A 19,846-nucleotide genomic window follows, 5' to 3' on the forward strand; every position below is an offset into this window, starting at 1 on the left:
GCACCGATTCTGCCCAAAGTTAAACAGATGACAGTTCAAATTCCTGGTTTTCCATGTACCTGGAATAATTCCTGTGGATTCCTGTAGACTCTGGAACGTTTTTTGTTTGTTTGTTTGTTTTTTGTTTTTTAGGGGGGGTTCAGTGTAAACCGCTGTTTGACTTTTTTTTTTTTATTGTGTCCATTCTGATAATATACACTTATAATAATAATGATAATAACAAGACGAAGAAGAATTAGTAGTAGTAGTAGTAAGGAAAAGAAGAAGAAAAAAGAAGTAGGATTCCTGTGTGTGGGGCAAAACCTCAGTCCACCCAGTCAGAGAAGCACAGCAGTCACAGATCCTGCTGCTGCCTGTGAAGTAAAAAACACAGATAAAAGCAAAATACAATAAACAGGCTGATTTTTATTTGTTTATTTTTACTTTTCTCCTTTATAATGAGCAAAAATAGCTCGTTCAGTACCAGTGGAATTTTAGCCAATTTGATTGTGGTCTCTAACTTTCTGCTTGTTTATTTGTTTATTTCTGCTTTTGGTGGAAATTTGACCGGATACACTCTGCATGGACCCTCACAGCAACGGAGAAAAACAAAAACTGAAAACTTATGGTGGTTATAAAAAGTGTTTGGGGATAAAGAGAAACAGACACGTTCGAGCATTACGAAGCGGAACGAAAAGGCAACTGTCCTCTTCTGCCGGAACTTCACCGTGTGGCACCAGGCGGAAGTAAACGGGGGAGAGACGTTAATCAGCAGGAGGTCGGTTGTGTCGTGTTGTGTTGTGTTGTGTCGTGTTGTTGTTGTGTGATCGCTGAGTGTGTGAGCTGTGGCAGCAACAATGCCTTCAGTTCAGTATCTGAGAGAGTTTATCAACGAGCGACTAACTGCTGCTGCTGAACAAATATTCTTGGAGTTTGAAAAAACGATCGTCCAGTACGAGGAAGAGATCGACCGTCAGCGCAGACTGCTGGATATCACCTGGAAACCCGAAATCAAGCTGCACAGGACAGGTGAGTTTTTTTTTTTTGTTTTTTGTTTTTAACTTTATTTAACAAACAATGAGTATACAACATACGAACAGATACAAGTATACAGTATACAAAGTATACAAAAGTATAAGAAGTATACAAAACAATAGAACATAAACACAAAAAGCCAGGGGTAAAAGAAAAAAGTAACAATTATTTCATTTCATTTATTTGTTCATTTCAGGCACAACAAAAATACATATATTGAATATAAAGTGCACAAAACAAAAAACAAAAATTACCTGAAAAGGAGTGGGACGAAGAAAACTTATTAAATCCCACCCCTATACTCACTCATCAACAAAAAACAATAAGCTTCCCACAGCTACGCCCATCGTTACAACCAAACAAACCATCAACAGCCCCGGGCACATGCAAGCATCTCAACGGCAGCTCGCAACAACAAATAGAACCTTCATAACTGAATACAGAATATATATTAATTATAAATTGCGTTACCACAGGTAACAGGCAATAATAACTACATAGTGACAAACACACATACATACATATATATCTACACACACATGTACATACATACGCACACACTTTTTTTTTTTTGAATCCATACCAGCAATGGTAAGAGAACGAACATTACAGAGCACACTATAACCATCATTGAGTATACTGTGACCAAACCAACTGTTTGTAGAGGAATTTAAATCTATGAATATTTTTGAATATTTTTGCATTGTTTCAGTTGTAAACTCAGACTATAAGAATACACGCAAAAATTCACATACATATATTGTTTTGAGAGCCTTTTTGTTGGTGTAGTCTGATATTGATTGTATGTACATTTCCACATCCTTAAAAAAAATGACAGAAATATGGTGTTTTGTTAGTAAACTTACATTTATGGATAAAAAATTTAGCTAAAAGTATTAACAAATTTATCATAAAAAAACATTTATCATACTTCTTGGGGAACTTAAAGAATAAGAAAAAAACATTTTCCCATCGTAAAGAAAACTCCCTTAAAATATGGACAGTAACAAACCTGCTAAATTCCTTCCAGAATCTCTGTGTAAGAGAACAGTACCAAAAAAGATGTGTCACAGTTTCTGGATGATCCCCACAGAAAGTACAATTAGTATTTATGTCCCTTTTAAATTTTACCATGTAGTGACTGGCTGGATAACATTTATGTAGAATTTTAAATGAGACTTCCTTCACCTTATTTACAATCAAATATTTATGGGGGATACAGGACAGGTGAGTCTGTAGCAGTGTCCCTGTCACTACCCGATACGTACCGAAAACCCGATCGGTACCCCGCATGCGCGAAAGGTGTCTACTTCCGGTCGTAGCGTTTTACGATAGTTATGGGTCAGAGTATCGGTTAAGATGTTAAGAATAATAAGTATATCTTAAAATGTTTGCAATAATGAAGCATTTCAGTACAATGTAGACAAAAACGAAAAATAAAAAGATAGTTACGGATCGGGACTCCCCGATCCTTACTGCGCATGTGCAAAGTCGGACCGTACAAATCGGGTCTACCCGATCCGTACCGCGCATGTTTTCTTCTTCTTCTGTTCGTTTAATGGCAGTTTACTCCCCAGTGTACGAGGATACTGCCACCTGCTGACCGAGCGAATGAACCCTATTGTAAACTGAATTGGCGTCATTACAAACGCGTGTTAAATTTGATTTAGTGATAGTCGAGTGTGTTTATGCTCGTCTGTGTGGAGAGGATTGTTGGAATAGTGATGATGATGTCTGCTATCACTGTCAATTGTCAGTAAACACTTAATCTGGCTGATGAATCTTTACGTGACACATTGCTAAATCAATATTATTAAGTCTGTAATTAGGCGCCATTCTTCTTATTTTACGGCGCTGTTGTTCAATCGGGAAACGCTCTCTGTTGAGGAGAAAAGCATGAATTTGTTTGTATACGGATTATCCATTGTTTAAATGTCCCCGCCAGTCGAAAAGGAGGCAGAGCTGTTGAGAAATGCTAGGAGCTAACTGGGCGCTAACCGTATCATTCAAATATATTGAATGTCGCAATGTTGGCAAAGAGAGGAAGTGACGTAAGATTTGCGCATGCAGGGTACCGATCGGGTTTCCGGTACGGATCGGGTAGTGACAGTCCCATATCGGGGTCTGCACGCTTGAAGTACGCATTTTAAGTGCGATTACGTCACCGCCACGCGACGACGACTGTCCCAATTCGAAGTGTACTTCAAATGCATACTCCAAATGCTCCGTCGATTTCCCCAAATATATATATATATATATATATATATAATTTATTTATTTTATTTTATTTTTTTAAATGGCAGGAATTTTTTTTTTTAAACATGAACTTTATTTAGAACAATAACAATGACAATCTCAAAGAGACAAGCAACATATTGAATCATTCAGAACAGAATCACACCTCCTTTTTCTTTTCTCCCAATTAGAGGAATACACATCACTGCCACAGTGCAGTTGGTATACCACAATGAAATCGACAATAACTGAAAGTAAACATACAAACATACATATATATACATACATGTGTATATATATATATGCATATACACATGCATACGCACACATCTATACACACACATCTACATAATAATAATAATAATAATAATATAAAAAGATGAATAACCAATACAAAAATAAATAAATAACAATAAAAAAGAATGAAAAACAAGGAACAGAAATAAAGGGGACAAGGGGATCATAAAATCTCTAAAAGTGAGGTTCCATAAACAAGACACATAACTTAAATAAGGGGCTAAGAAAAATCAAACTCTTCTAAAAATCTATGCAATTTGATTGCTTGGGGCTTATTTATGAGCTTAAGAGATTTACGGAACAGAGAGAGTTCGTTTTTAAGAGCAGGCCATGAAGGGGGGGATTTAGCATATCGGCATTTATGAATGTAATACTTTGTTAACTAAAAACTCACTACTTTTATCCTTAAGGATTACTCCAATTTGAGTATTTTGAAAAGACCAAAAATCAATATTTCCATACTGGGACAATATTAGGACATGGAGAGATTTCCATAAATCCTGGATTGTCACACACCCATAGAACATGTGCTCTGTTGTTTCCGAAGTTGTTTTACAAATATAACAGTTGTCTAACACAAATTTAAATCTGTCTCTCATAAATTCATTGGAGGGGTAAATATTTTTTGTAGTTCTAAAATGGACTTCTTTAAATTTGGGGGGAATTGGAAATTTTAAATATTTGGTTCTGATCAACGAGATCTCAGATTTGTTATAATCTTTAAAGATGAGTGAATGTTTTGTCCTACCTGGATATAAGGTGTTAACCAAATACCTCCTCAAAAACTGATTATTGCATTTTTCATTAACCAAGTCAAGACCATCTAGTTTAAATTTGGAGTCGGTATATTTGAAAAATTGTTCTGTATCGTATTTACAAGGACTATTGGGATATTCTGTGAAACCTTTTTATAGAGCTCGAGCAAGCAACTCATGTCATATTTCTCATTAAGCCTGTTTAATTCAAGTATATCTCCATTTTCATCCATTATATGTGCCACAGACCAAATTTGTTTTGTCATCCATTCTTCCACAAACATAGATTTCCCTGATTCAATATCACCCTATTGTTCCACAGTGGAACGTTGTGGGGACTAAAGTTATGTTTAAACATTAATTTCCAATTTAACAAAACTTGTTGATGAAATTTGGAAAGTTTTATGGGTAGTTTAGAAATTTCAAAATCACATACTAAAAGAAATTGGATCCCCCCAACTTTGTTGAAAATAAGAGATGGTATCAAGAACCAGATCTCATGATCATTTTTTAAGAAAGATCAGAGCCAATTAATCTTTAAAATGCCATTCATTATTTCAAAATCGATTGCTTTTAAACCCCCCTCTTCATAGTCTTTTATCAAGTCCCTGTTACTGATATAATGATGTTTATTTTTCCCTATGAAATTAAAATTCACCTTATTCAATTCTTGGTGGGATGGCTAGGGAATAAGCTGGATAGATTAATCTGGACAAAGATTCAACCTTGGTCAACATTATCCTGCCGAACAACGTTAAATCCCTCTGTAGCCAGTGGTTTAAAGTTTTTTTGCATTTGTCAATTGTATTCTGAATATTCTTTTCTTCACTATCAGCCATGCATTTAGTAATCCAGATTCCAAGATATTTGATTTCATTTTTGACAGGTATATTGTACAAAGAAGAGTGAGAACAATTGTGGATACTCATGAGTTCACATTTGTCCAGGTTCAGGCGTAGTCCAGAAGCACCAGAAAAGACCTTTATTGTATCTAAGGCCAATGGAATTTGTTCTTTATTTTTTAGAAAGATTGTTGTATCATCAGCAAGCTGACTTATTATTAATTTGTGGTTATTTATGTCTAATCCTTTGATGTTTGAATTTATGACAGTAATAGCAAGTAATTCAGTGGCTACAATGAATAAAAGAGGTGAGATGCTGCAGCCCTGCCTGATACCTCTCTCCACCCTGAACCTGGGACATGTGCCTTCTGACAGAGAAACACAACTATTAATATCAGTGTATAACATAGTGATCATATCCAGAAATGCATCTCCAAACCCAAAATGTTTAAATGTCTTAATAATAAAAGTGTGTTCGATAGAATCAAATGCTTTATGGAAGTCCAAGAACAACATAAAACCATCATCCTTAATTAGGTAATTGTAATCGATAAGGTCCAAAACCAAGCGGATATTATTTTGGATCAACCGTCCTTTGAGAAATCCTGATTGTGTTGGGCTAATTATTTCAGAAATACCTGTTTTTAGTCTTGTTGCTAAAACTTTTGTAAAAATTTTGTAGTCTGTATTTAAAAGTGTTATAGGTCTTAGATTACTTAGGTTTTTCTTATCTTTCCCCGGTTTTGGAATTAATTTTATAACTCCTTGTTTCATTGTTGCCATAAGCTCCTTTTGATTTATACATTCATTTAACGCACTGAATAATAATAATTGTAGGTCTTCCCAAAAGTGCTTATAGAAATTAGTTGTTATGCCATCTGGTCCCGGTGAGCGATCAGATGCCATGCTCTTAATAGCAAAATCAAATTCTTCTATAGTTAGGTCTTCATCACAAATTTCTCTAAAATTATCATCAATTACTGGAATCCAATTACTGATTTTGTCAAAGAAGGAGGTGACATTTTGTTCTGAGTATGAAGACTTATAAAGGTTACTGTAAAAAGTAAATACTTCATTTGAAATGCGTTTAGTGTCTGTACATTCCTCTCCGTTGATTATTAGGTTACATACTGAATTATATTCTTGTCTAAGTTTTTCTAGATTGCAAAAATAGGCAGTGTTCTTTTCACCCTCTTCTATCCACTTGGCTTTGGATCGCAAATAAGCAGCCTTGGCTCTATAAAGGTACATTTCGTCCAACTTAGATTGTAAATTATTAATTTTTCCTTCTTCTTCCTCAGTCCAATTCAATTTGCCTTAAAGATTCATAAGTTCTTTTACTACATTTTATTCCTCTTATTTCCTTTGTCTGTTTAACTTTTTACCAAATGCAATTGAGGTTTTTCTGATTCTAAATTTAAGATATTCCCATTTGAGTATCGGTGTATTGATGGCTTCATCATTCTGGATATATAAATTAATTTTTTAATAGAATTACAATACTCCTCATTTCTCAGCATCTGACAGTTAAATTTCCAATAATCCTTAAATGTGTTGTTTTGGTCTTTGCTTTGTAGTCTTAGAATAATGGCGCAATGGTCACTTAAGGGACCGTTAGAGATGACTGTTTCCTTAACATATTGTAAAATTGAGTTGGATACCAACCAATAATCAATACGTTACCTGCTTTGACCATTAGGTTTGTGCCAGGTGAATTGTTTTACATCTTTGTTTAACAATCTCCATACATCTATTAATTTAGTATCATTAGCAAAATTTTCAAATATTGGGTTTTTATGTTCTCTTGAAAATTTTGAAGGCCATCTATCCAACCATTCATCAGGAGTCACATTGAAATCACCTCGAACTACTATATAATCAGTAGAGAATTTGGTATAAAGTTCCTTTATAACTGTAGAAATTTGATGCAGCAGGTTCTTATTCTCTTGATCATTGTTGTATCCATAAACATTAACCAAAATAATCGGAGTATTATCAGTATTTAACACACAGGCAACCCAATGTCCATCCTTGTCTGCCATGTAGCACAAAAACCTACCAGGACATCTGTTGAAACAAATAGCAACCCCAGCCGACCTGTTTGTACCATGACTAAAAAAATTTTTATCTCCCCATTGTTGTGACCAAAATTTCACATCAGATTCCTCAGAATGAGTTTCCTGGAGAAAAAAACAATTTGCCTGTTGCCCCTTGCAGTACAGAAAAACAGCTTTGCACTTAATTGAGTCTTTAAGTCCCCTTGTGTTAAAGGAAAAAAAAGAAATATTAGTTTTTAATTGGAACACGGAACACATGAACAGCTTTAAAGAGGAAGTTTAGGAGGTTGAGTAGGAAAATCTTGAGGTAAAAGTCCCATCATCCGAAATGTTCCACTATATTCCTTTCGTAGTCAGATGTCAGCCCGTACCTGGAGTCTCTACCCTGATGCATTTGCCTTCTATGAAACCAAAAGGGCCCCTGAAGCCCGCAGCCTTGCCTTCCTTCCGAGCCTGGTCGATTTTTGGCCACAATGCTTGTCTGGATCTCCAGTCCTCCGGGGTCAGGTCTTCAGCAAAGCGGATGCCTTCTTCTTTGCACACAGGAGAAGCCTTTGTTCGCCTCCAGATGTCATCTCTCACGGCACGTCTCACAAACAGAATAATGATTTGTCGATGCTTATTCTCCGCCGCTCTTCCCACTCTGTGGACAACGTCAACTGCTTCTTCCATCTTCATCTTTAGGTCCGGAGCAATCCTTCCTAGAAGTTCCGCCACTTCTTCTCTGATATTTTCATTTGTTTTCTCCTTTTTCCCTTTGATACGAAGACACCATCTTCTTTTGTATGTTTCCTGGCTCAATACACAATCTTTAATATCGTCATTATCTTTTTTGAGTGATTCAATCTCTTTTTCCAGGTGTTTTATTTTCTTTTTGCATTCTTGCAGCTCCTCTGAATTAAACTGCACCGATTTAACAATGGAAGCCAGCATGGCGCTATGTTGTTGAATTTGTTTGCTAACGTCGTCCATGCGGTCATCAACACGTTTTCCAAGACTCTCAATAGCTTTCAGTATGGTGTCAGTGGATGTGTTGGAGTCATTATCATTAGCCGTACCTTTTGCTTTTTTCTCCATATGTGGTTTGTCAGGAGTATTATCAGGGGTTGTTAACAGTCTGTCCCTCTTGTTGCTGCTGGAATTAGCCGTTTCCATCGGAGCTGAGTAGTCATGCTCGCTGTTTCTCTAGGTTGTAAAAGGCAGGTTTTTCACTGCCGGAGGTTTCGTGTTGTTGTTTTTCTTCATGTTCGGGCTGAAACATCGTCAATATAGCTCAAAGGAGTGGATTTTATAACTTCAAGATTAAAACATCGGGACTTTAGTGAGGAGTTCAGACGGATGCGACTGCTCAGTCCGCCATCTTGCCAACTCTTCCGATTTCCCCAAATATCAAGGGTGGTCCGGTGCACGCTTCGTGGTCCCATATATCCCACAATTCATAGCGCGGCGGTGGGTGTGGATAATTTTGCCGCAAAATACGGCAGAAGGGAGCGGCCAAGAGTGAACTGTCAAAAATAAGTACTGAATATGACGTCACTTATTTACGTGCGAATGTTTAATAACGAAGAACATTAAAACATTCCTGTTGACCAAAGTTATATATACAACCAAGTTAACGCTGAAAGTACAAACAAACTACAAATCGGAGCACTAGGTGCGGTGACTCCCAAGCTAGGCGAGTGGCTCCAGCAGATCCCGGGAGCTGGGTGTGTGTGTGTATATATATATATATATACGAGGTTGAAGGATAAACCGCCCGCAGGGGCGTGCTCTATACATATATATATATATATATATGTATAGAGCACGCCCCTGCGGGCGGTTTATCCTTCAAGCTCGGGTCCTCTACCAGAGGCCTGAGAGCTTGAGGGTCCTTCGCAGTATCTTAGCTGTTCCCAGGACTGCGCTCTTCTGGACAGAGATCTCCGATGTTAGTCCCGGGATCTGCTGGAGCCACTCGCCTAGCTTGGGAGTCACCGCACCTAGTGCTCCGATTACCACGGGGACCACCGTTACCTTCACCTTCCACATCCTCTCGAGGTTCTGGTTCTGTGGAGAACAGCTGGTTTATTCTCCTGCCTTCTATTTCTCTGGTGTACCTCCTCAAGCGGCTGGCCAAGGCTGTGAGTCTTTGCTTGGCAGTTTCCAAGGCCTCAGGTATGGACAGCTTGCTGTATTTCTTATGCAACTTCTTTGTCGCACCTTTCTGCAACTCCGTTAGTTGACTAACCTCCCTCCGTGCTACTTTGATCTTGCCCTCTAGCCTCCTAATCAAAGTGATGTCATGACAAAAATTAATGACCAACAAAACATTTTTCTCCTTCATTTCTGTCACACAAAGCTGTATGTAACGTTCCTCGCGGTTAGTATAATGGTTGCTAGGCAACCTGAACAGCGCGACGAAGGCTAGACCGTCCCATTTCACAAGCCTCTCACTTCCGCACTTCTCGTACTTGTAGTACGTAGTACGCGTAGTACGCGTACTTCAAGCGTGCGGTCTCTTAATTCAATTCAGGGTCTGCCTCTCACAAGTGCAGAAGTGAGAGGCTTGTGAAATGGGACGGTCTAGCCTTCGTCGCGCTGTTCAGGTTGCCTGTGTGTGTGTGTGTGTGTGTGTGTGTGTGTGTGTGTATATGTAGAGGCTGTAAAACCACGTTAACGCTGACAGCACAAACATCACTAATGTCACATAACTTTGCTGTTGGCCACATGTCGGCAATGTTTTAATGTTCTTCGTTATTAAACATTCGCACATAAATAAGTGACATCGTATTCAGTACTTACTTTTGACAGTTCACTCTTGGCCGCTCCCTTCTGCCGTATTTTGCGGCAAAATTATCCACACCCACCGCCGCGCTATGAATTGTGAGATATATGGGACCACGAAGCGTGCACCGGACCATGCTTGATATTTGGGGAAATCGACGGCGCATTTGGAGTACGCATTTGAAGTGCACTTCGAATTGGGACAGCCGTCGTCGCGTGGCAGTGACGTAATCACACTTAAAATGCGTACCTCAAGCGTGCAGACCCTGAATTGGGACACAGCCTGCGACGTTTATTCTGTAGCGATTTTTCGGGCAAAATAAATCCACAGTGTGAGTTACAGTGGTATCAATATAATCAACCAGCGCCAGAAAATGGACACATAAGACCATCAAAAGAGCAATTTAATTTCAGTTCAATGTATATGGCGCTAAATAACAGCAACCGCATCAAGACACTTTATACTGTAAGGCAAAGACTCTACAGTAGTGCAGAAAAAACTCCAGCAATCAGATGACGCCCTGTGACCATGCTGGTGAATGAATGTTAGGGGCCTCCAATTTCTTCAATCTTTTTAGAGCCCTTCTTCAATTCAATTCAATTTAATTCAATTTTATTTATACAGCGCCAAATCACAACAAAAGTTGCCTCAAGGCGCTTTATATTGTACAGTAGATACAGAGAAAACCCAACAATCATATGACCCGGTACGGTACAAACATACATACCTTTGCTTCGATGTTTCGTTTAATTCACGGCTCTGTTGCACTTTTCCAAGAAAACAGAGTAAAGGTACATTTTTTGCCTTAATTTAGATTCCATATATATCTTAATTTTATTTGACTTTGACCTTCGACTGTACTCAAAAAACTTTGATATTTTTTGTGTCTAAGAAATTGTTTTCTTTAAAAGTTACATTTTGATTAGATCAAGACAAAACATAAAGATTACATGAAGAGGAGATGCTTACATAAGACGATCAATTTAATTTCAGTTCAATGTATATGGCGCTAAATAACAGCAACCGCATCAAGACACTTTATACTGTAAGGCAAAGACTCTACAGTAGTGCAGAAAAAACTCCAGCAATCAGATGACGCCCTGTGACCATGCTGGTGAATGAATGTTAGGGGCCTCCAATTTCTTCAATCTTTTTAGAGCCCTTCTTCAATTCAATTCAATTCAGTTTTATTTATACAGCACCAAATCACAACAAAAGTTGCCTCAAGGCGCTTCATAGAAACAGAGAAAACCCCAACAATCATATGACCCCCTATGAGCAAGCACTTTGGCGACAGCGGGAAGGAAAAACTCCCTTTTAACAGGAAGAAACCTCCGGCAGAACCAGGCTCAGGGAGGGGCGGGGCCATCTGCTGTGATTGGTTGGGGTGAGAGAAGGAAGACAGGATAAAAGACATGCTGTGGAAGAGAGACAGAGATTAATAACAGATATGATTCAATGCAGAGAGGTCTGTTAGCACATAGTGAGTGAGAAAAGTGACTGGAAAGGAAAAACTCAATGCATCATGGGAATCCCCCGGCAGCCTACGTCTATTGCAGCATAACTAAGGGAGGATTCAGGGTCACCTGGTCCAGCCCTAACTATATGCTTTAGCAAAAATTAAAGTTTTAAGCCTAATCTTAAAAGTAGAGATAGTGTCTGTCTCCCGAATCCAAACTGGAAGCTGGTTCCACAGAAGAGGGGCCTGAAAACTGAAGGCTCTGCCTCCCATTCTACTTTTAAATACTCTGGGAACAACAAGTAGGCCTGCAGACCGAGAGCGAAGTGCTCTAATAGGGTGATATGGTACTACAAGGTCATTAAGATAAGATGGGGCCTGATTATTTAAGACCTTGTATGTGAGGAGCAGGATTTTGAATTCAATTCTGGATTTAACAGGAAGCCAAAAGAGAAATCTGCTCTCTCTTTCTAGTCCCTGTCAGGACTCTTGCTGCAGCATTTTGGATTAACTGAAGGCTTTTCAGGGAGTTTTTAGGACTTCCTGATAATAATGAATTACAGTCGTCCAGCCTGAATTAAGAAGCAGAAAGTTAGCGGCCATCCAGGTCTTTATGTCTTTAAGACATTCCTGCAGTTTAACTAATTGGTGTGTGTTATCTGGCTTCATGGACAGATAGAGCTGGGTGTCATCTGCAAAGCAGTGTAAATGTATGCTATGTCTTCTAATGATGCTGCCTAAGGGAAGCATGTATAATGTAAACAGAATTGGTCCTAGCACTGAACCCTGTGGAACTCCATAATTAACCTCAGTGTGTGAAGAGGACTCTCCATTTACATCCATGAGTCTATTAGATAGATATGATACAAACCACTGCGGCGCAGTACCTGTAATGGGTACAGACATACATACCTTTGCTTTGATGCTTCGTTTAATTCACGGCTCTGTTGCACTTTTCCAAGAAAACAGAGTAAAGGTACATTTTTTGCCTTAATTTAGATTCCATATATATCTTAATGTTATTTGACTTTGACCTTCGACTGTACTCAAAAAACTTTAATATTTTTTGTGTTTAAGAAATTGTTTTCTTTAAAAGTTACATTTTGATTAGATCAAGACAAAACATAAAGATTACATGAAGAGGAGATGCTTTCATAAGGCCAATGACTCAAGAGTGGAGGCAGAAAGCTGTTCCAAAGTTTTGCAGTTCAGCATTTGGAAGGTTTACGACGGTGCGGAACAGCAGGCTGCGAAATCCTTCGAGACTTTGAAGTCGGACTGGGATTTTCCGTCGGGGCTTTCTGGTCGTCACCCAGAAGCAGCAAAGCAGCCCCACAGCATCACACTGCCACCACCATGTTTGACTGTTGCTATGATGTTCTTTTTTGAAATGTTGTGTTAGTTTTACATCACTTGAAACAGGACTCAAACCTTCCAGAAAGTTCAACTTTTGTCTCGTCTAGTCTCCCAGATTCTGTCTTGTTGTTGAATATTGAACTAAGTTCTTTATGTGTTGTTCTGTTTTTCTGTGACGTCCTGGATGAGTTGTTGCTCTGCTCTTGAAGAGATTTTGGTAGGCTGGCTACTCTGAGGAAGGTTCACGTTGGCTCTTGTTGTGGTTCGCAGGAATCACTTTGTCAGACGGCTTCTTCTTCTTTTTTCATTCAGCAGGTCTAGCAGTAACGAGGCCTGCGTGTGGGCAATGAAAAAAACACCTGGTTAATTACAGTGCATTTATTTCACAGCACTGGACTGGTGATTTGTAATGAACCAGGAAAATAATTTACATTTGAGTACTACTAAATGAGTAAAAGTTGGTGGTCAGTTAGTTTCATCATTGGGAGGGGGGCATCTTGGTTTTGTTAGTCCAAAATACTGAATTAGTATAGAGATCCATTAATTTGGAGCCATTTTTACAAAGTGAAAGAAACCTTGCTTCTCAGTACTCTGCACTTCCACACTAGGGCTGCCACGATTAGTCGACTATCAAAATCGTCGACGACTGATTTAATGGTCGACGCGTCGTTTGAAGCTTTGTAAGATCACAAAGACGCAGGAATAAGTAGTAGGATTTAAGAGTGTAATAACGGACTGAAACAGAAGATGGCAGCACTGCATGTACAAGGATGCCAGCTGCCGTTAAACCCCGAAGAAGAAGAAGAAGCTGTGTCCCAGAATTCATAGCGCAGCCCAGCTCAGTTTCCAACAATGGCGGCAGCTAGTTAGTTTTAATATTACTCTTATTATTCTTTCTGGGTCACAAAATAAACGTTTAACATATTTTCAGGCGAGAATGTAGCTGTGTAAACCTCAAATATCTGCTCAGTTTATCAAGACACCACATATTTTCAAAAGCGCTCCAACATCTGTTGCCCACTAGCTCGATAGCTAGCCGGCAAAGGTCACTAGAGCCGTGAGAACACCGGACTCCTGGCAAATCGTTTTCAAACCCACCGCCGTCTTTCACTACTCAGGTTAAACATGATATATAAGTCACTTAGATACCTTAAAATGTTATTGTTTTGCTTTTTTTTTTTAGTATTTTATTTATTCCTGAGTAAATCGGTTTGGCTGAGATTAAAGTTATAGTTTTTACACAGCTGAATAAACGTCAAGCAGACAGCTGATTATCAGAAGTGTGAGATGCTCGAGAATTTACTCTGGTGTCCTGTTATATTTTAGATAGCAAGGAGTTTATTAAACTTCACCGAAACAATCTGCAAATTTAATAAACTATCATCTTGCCTTTATTTTTAGTTAGCACAGACCTTAAACACTTAAAGCTGTAAGCTAATGATAGTTATATAAGAGCAGATGCTGCTGGTGCAATAAGCTGTACGTTTTACGTCCAATGGATGATGATCTGATTAGTCGACTAATCGCAAAAATAATCGATGACTAGTCGACTATCAAAATAATCGTTTGTGGCAGCCCTACTCTTCACTCAGACACATGTATTCCCGGCACTGCCACAACAGCTGGGATTGAAACCCTAACTTGCTACAATGAACGGTGATTGACACGCTGACTAAGTAATAGGAATATATGGTGATGTGCTATTGTCATAACCGTGTTTATTTCTTTTTCTTGTCTCTTTCTGTCCTTCCAGACCTTGCACAACAGCATGTCTGTAAGGAGGAGGTTCTTCCTAAGCAGCAGCTTTGTAACCAGGAGAGGAGCTCCAGACTGGACCAGGAGGAACCAGAACCTCCTCAGATTAAAGAGGAACAGCAGGAACTGCACAGCAGTCAGGAGGACGAGCAGGTTGTAGTGAAGGAAGAGAATGATACCATTTTTAAGGTGACTGTTGCTTGGGGGGAAAGCAACCAGAGTGAAGCCGAACCAGACAGTAACCAGCTCCCTGCTCACAGCTCTGCTGTAGCTGAGAGCCAGGATCAGGAAGGAAGCAGGAATGTCAATTCAGGTTCGACTGGAAATACAAGCAGAAGTCAGAGCAATGATACAGAAAGCTCTCCCATGCCAGCTGATAAGTGTAACACTGATACAGGTAAACAGCCTTTGAAAGGAGATGATTTTCCCTTAAGAAAATGTAAAAAAGCCTTAAAGAAAAAGTCTCAAAAGAGGACACGTCCCAGAATGCAAACAAGCGAGAAGCTGCATACCTGCAAAACGTGTGAGAAAACCTTTAGTGAAAAGAGCATTTTGTTGCGTCACACAAAAATTCACACGGGAGAGAAGCTGCATACCTGCAAAACGTGTGAGAAAACCTTTAGTGAAAAGAGACTTTTGTCGCGTCACACAAAAATTCACACGGGAGAGAGGTCTCATCCTTGCCAACTATGTGGGAAAACCTTTAGTGAAAAGAGCATTTTGTTGCGTCACACAAAAACTCACACAGCAGAGAAGATTCATTCTTGCAAAACGTGTGAGAAAACCTTTATTCAACGCAGTGATTTGATTAACCACATGAGAATCCACACCGGCGAGAGGCCATACTCTTGTAAAACATGCGGGAAGTCTTTCAATCAAAGTGGTAATTTGATGGCCCACCAGCGAATCCACACCGGCGAGAGGCCGCATTCTTGCACAACGTGCGGAAGAGCTTTTAGTCAACGTAGTAATTTGTTGAGCCACATGCGACGCCACACAGGAGAGAAGCCTCATGTTTGTAAGACCTGCGGGGAAAGATTTGCAACGTCAGGGTCGCTTAAAATCCACACCACGAGCCACACAGGAGAGAGGCCTCATCCCTGCCAAGCATGTGAGAAAACCTTCACTACACGCTGTAACCTTCTGCGCCACATGAGAACGCACACAGGAGAGAAGCCGTATGTTTGTGAGACCTGCGGGGAAAGATTTACTCTGTCATCGTCACTTAAAAGCCACAAAACTATCCACACGGGAGAGAAACCGTATCACTGTAAAACCTGTGGGAAAATGTTCCGCCAGAGTCATCATTTGTCGATACACATGAAAACCCACAAACAGCAGAAGTCGTACTGCTGAAAGTTTTGTGGGGAAAACCGTATTTCAAACACCTTTACACTACTCCAACAACTATTCTGATTGGCAGCATTTGTTCTGATAATATCTGTTCATTTGTCTTTTTTTTTTTTTGTAAGAAGTCCCTCATCAACAGTTGACCTCCTCACCCGATCACTAGGGAAGGCCAGCGCCACCCTTCAGAGGATGCTCATTTCTGCTGCTGTATCTGTGATAACGTTCTTTTGACCTTTTGAATTTTGGGGAGTTTCTTGTTTTGGGAGATTTCTTTGCCATTCTGGAAGAAGGGTTTTGTAACTTTTCTAATAACGCTATAATCAACCTTTGAGTTCAGCATGTTTTCAGTGATTTTCTACAGCAGTTTCTGTGTCATATTATTACAATTGTGTAAAGTTATACCAAAAAGGAGCATTTTGTCAGCTGATGGTCTTCATCTGCAGGCTTTGAGATTTTCTCCTGTGACAGAGTCGCACAAACTTTACCTCCATCACTTTGGATTCTGAGTGTTGTTGAAAACCAGAGGATACGAGACGATATCTGACTCTGATTGAAATATCTGTTATTCTTTTTTACTGTGTCTCAGTTATTTGTGGGTTATGAGCTCAGATGTCAGAGTGGTGATATCTGACAGCTGAAGCAGTTTTGTTTCTGTTTCTTCAGAAGACAAACAAACTGTAAATGTTCGACATTGTTCGATGGTGTTCTTTATAAATAAAGGGTTTTTTCTTCAAATAGTTTTGTGCTTCCACAGCAGCTCTGTCTCTGTCTCTGATCTTTACTGCTTCATTTCTCTGTTGTCTTTGTCATCAGTCCAATGACACAAGAATCAGAGGTTTAACAGTGTGTGGCTCCCTCTAGTGGATGTTGTGGAGTATTCTGTTGTCTTTGCTCCAAAGGTTTTTGTACAGAGTTTTGCTGTTTCCTGTCACTGTGGGCCGCAGAGCACAGTAGTACACAGCAGAGTCAGACAGCTGAAGCTTCTGGATCTTCAGAGGAACTGATGTCTGGTTGAGCTCAGCATCAAATCTGTCCTTCGTGAACTCTTGAGTATTCTCTTCAGCTCCCGTACTGTCTCGCCTTAAAACATACTTTGGAAAGTTGTTCACATCTTGTTTGTACCAGAACAGATATGTAGCATATGTAGAAGTTGTTTCATATTTGCAGTGAAGTGTAACTGTGTCTCCTTCAGCAGCAATGACATCTCCTTGTTCCTGGATCACTTTGTCTTCTCCTTTACACTCTGAGGAAGAACAGAACATGCAGAGGAAGAGATGGATCAATAAACATGATTGAAGTTATTGAAAAGTTCCACAGTGTAAAATGATTAAATCTCCTCTTTCTGTCCTTGTTGTGAGTCGTGTGCAGAGGAAACATGTTGATGTTTGTATCTCACCAAAGAAAAGAGCAGCAAGAATAATCCACAGCCAATGTTCCATCTGTACAACAAGGTTTAAATCAACAGGAGAAACTAGCTGATGTTCAACATTCAGTCTGAGAATTGTTCTCTTCACAGCAGAACTTATTATTGACACAATGGTTGAACACAGTGCAGAAGGAGAGCACCGCCTACTGGATGATGTCGCCCTCTGTCTCCTCTTTGAGCTTCACTACTCTCACTTCCTCTTCCTCCTGGTTCACAGACTGTTGGCAGCATTTGAATCACTGTGAGGAGGGAGGATGGAGCACTTTGCACTGTGTGCACAATGACCCAAATGGTCTCCATCACTGAGCTAAAAGTGAGACTCAGAGTCAGATATGTTTCCAGATTCGATGAGCTATAAATGTGGAGACACCAGAAGAATTCACAGAACCTGATTCCTGGTGTTTCTAAGGGTCCGGGATGATCTCCAACACCACCTATATATATATATACATGTATATACAAACACACACATACATACATACATACATATATATATATATATATATATATATATATATATATTAGGGGTGCAACGATACACAAAATTCACGGTTCGGTTCGGTTCGATACTTTGGTGTCACGGTTCGATATTTTTTCGATACAAAAAAAATGTTCATACCTTTTTATTAATTTGTCATTTATTAAATTTTCACGGCACATTCTGCACCACATCTCTGTGCGTTCATCATTTGTTTGAAGCCAGCTCACCTCCTGCAACCACTTTTCCGAGAATACGTGCTTCTTTTGTGGTTCGGACTCCTTCTGACATTTCTTTGGAGGTGGAGGAACATCACAGTAATTGCTTAAAGGAGCTTCTTCGACATCTTTAAAAGTTCTAAACAAATGTCCGTCCTCCTCCTGAAAATCTTATGTACGCAAACACGCGTTGCAACTTCTTATCTTGTGCGGGTTTTTATTTTGACAGCGAATGCGCACCTGCGGACCACTTATGTGCAGCCCTGGTTATTTAGCTCGTCATATTGCAGCCACAGAAATTCTTTTGTCCATGAAACCATAAAGCTGCACTTTCTTTTTTCCTTATAGTCTGTGCAACACGGCAAATCTCCGTTAACGAGCTACCGCGGATCGCCTCATGAGTGGGGCTGGAAGACGTCAACACATTAACGAGCTAACTGCGCTAACACACTAGTTCCCACCAATTGAGCATTGCTGGCACATCCAACATACTGTTTTACTTTTGTCCATGATGCGCTTACCTTCAGGGTCATACATCACATGAAAACCAAAATAGTTCCAAACGCCAGATCTGAATGAGGGTGGGGGAGGTTCAATTTGCCATGTTGCAACTAGCCTAGCTTCTGTCTCGCTAGCTTGCCCTGCGCTCAGTGAATCTGTGTTCGACTACTCCGCCTAGGCTGCACTGTCGAGCGCAGATCCACTGAGCGCTCAACACAGACAGCATCGTCAGAAGGAAAGTTGATAAAATAAATTAAAAATGTTGTATCGTTCGATACATATGCGTACCGAACCGAAAGCACTGTATCGAACGGTTCGATATCGATACGAGTATCGTTGCACCCCTAATATATATATATATATATACCAGGTTATTGGTCCAACTACCGACCAATAACCTGCCTCAGTACTACATGGAAGCTCCTGTCAGGCATCATATCGGCTAAGATGAACAGGCACATGGGTCAATACATGAGCGGGACACAGAAAGGAATTGGCAAGAATACCAGAGGCGCAAAACACCAGCTACTGGTAGACAGAACAGTCAGCCGAGACTGCAAGACCAGACTAACCAACCTGTGCACTGCCTGGATTGATTACAAGAAGGCCTATGACTCAATGCCCCACAGCTGGATACTGGAATGCCTAGAATTGTACAAGATCAATGGGACCCTAAGAGCCTTCATCAGGAACTCAATGGGGATGTGGCGTACAACACTAGAGGCCAACTCCAAGCCCATAGCACAAGTCACCATCAAGTGCGGGATCTACCAGGGAGATGCTCTGTCCCCACTGCTGTTCTGCATAGGCCTCAACCCCCTCAGTGAGATCATTAACAAGACTGGCTACGGATACCGACTACGGAACGGAGCAGTTGTCAGCCACCTCCTGTACATGGATGACATCAAGCTGTATGCCAAGAGTGAACGAGACATCGATTCACTGATCCACACTACCAGGCTATACAGCAATGACATTGGAATGTCGTTCCGGCTGGAGAAGTGTAGTCGGATGGTAACAAAGAGAGGGAAGGTAGTCAGAACTGAGGGGATTGAACTACCAGAAGGCAACATTGCAGACATAGAGGACAGATACAAGTACCTGGGGATCCCGCAGGCGAATGGGAACCATGAAGAGGCCGCTAGGAAAGCTGCAACCACCAAGTACCTGCAGAGGGTCAGGCAAGTCCTGAGGAGTCAGTTGAACGGTAAGAACAAGATCCGGGCCATCAACACGTACGCCCTGCCCGTGATGAGGTACCCTGCTGGGGTAATAGGCTGGCCAAAGGAGGAGATGGAAGCCACTGACATAAAGACAAGAAAGCTCCTTACTTGCA

General features: G+C 40.1%; 2 protein-coding genes across 5 annotated transcripts in view; one reads left to right on the forward strand and one right to left on the reverse strand.

Annotated features, from left to right (window-relative positions):
- Nucleotides 1–19,846, reverse strand: part of LOC148097218 (uncharacterized) — a 532,237-nt gene that overhangs the window by 462,428 nt on the left and 49,963 nt on the right. The gene's annotated exons all lie outside the window — the stretch shown is intronic.
- On the forward strand, nt 734–16,633 carry LOC148097230 (uncharacterized). The gene is made up of 2 exons (XM_087831872.1): nt 734–1,008; nt 14,536–16,633. The coding sequence occupies exons 1-2, from the start codon at nt 837–839 to the stop codon at nt 15,891–15,893; spliced, it is 1,530 nt and encodes a 509-aa protein (XP_087687998.1). The 5' UTR covers nt 734–836; the 3' UTR covers nt 15,894–16,633.

This window comes from Neolamprologus brichardi, chromosome 18 (assembly GCF_056152115.1).
Source record: "Neolamprologus brichardi isolate AB-2024 chromosome 18, ASM5615211v1, whole genome shotgun sequence".
Taxonomy (NCBI): Eukaryota; Metazoa; Chordata; class Actinopteri; order Cichliformes; family Cichlidae; genus Neolamprologus; species Neolamprologus brichardi.

Coding starts and splice junctions, on each gene's coding strand:
- LOC148097230 (XM_087831872.1), top strand. CDS start 837: ATGCCTTCAGTTCAGTATCTGAGAGAGTTTATCAACGAGCGACTAACT. Junction 1,009..14,535: donor AATCAAGCTGCACAGGACAG/GTGAGTTTTTTT, acceptor CTGTCCTTCCAG/ACCTTGCACAACAGCATGTC.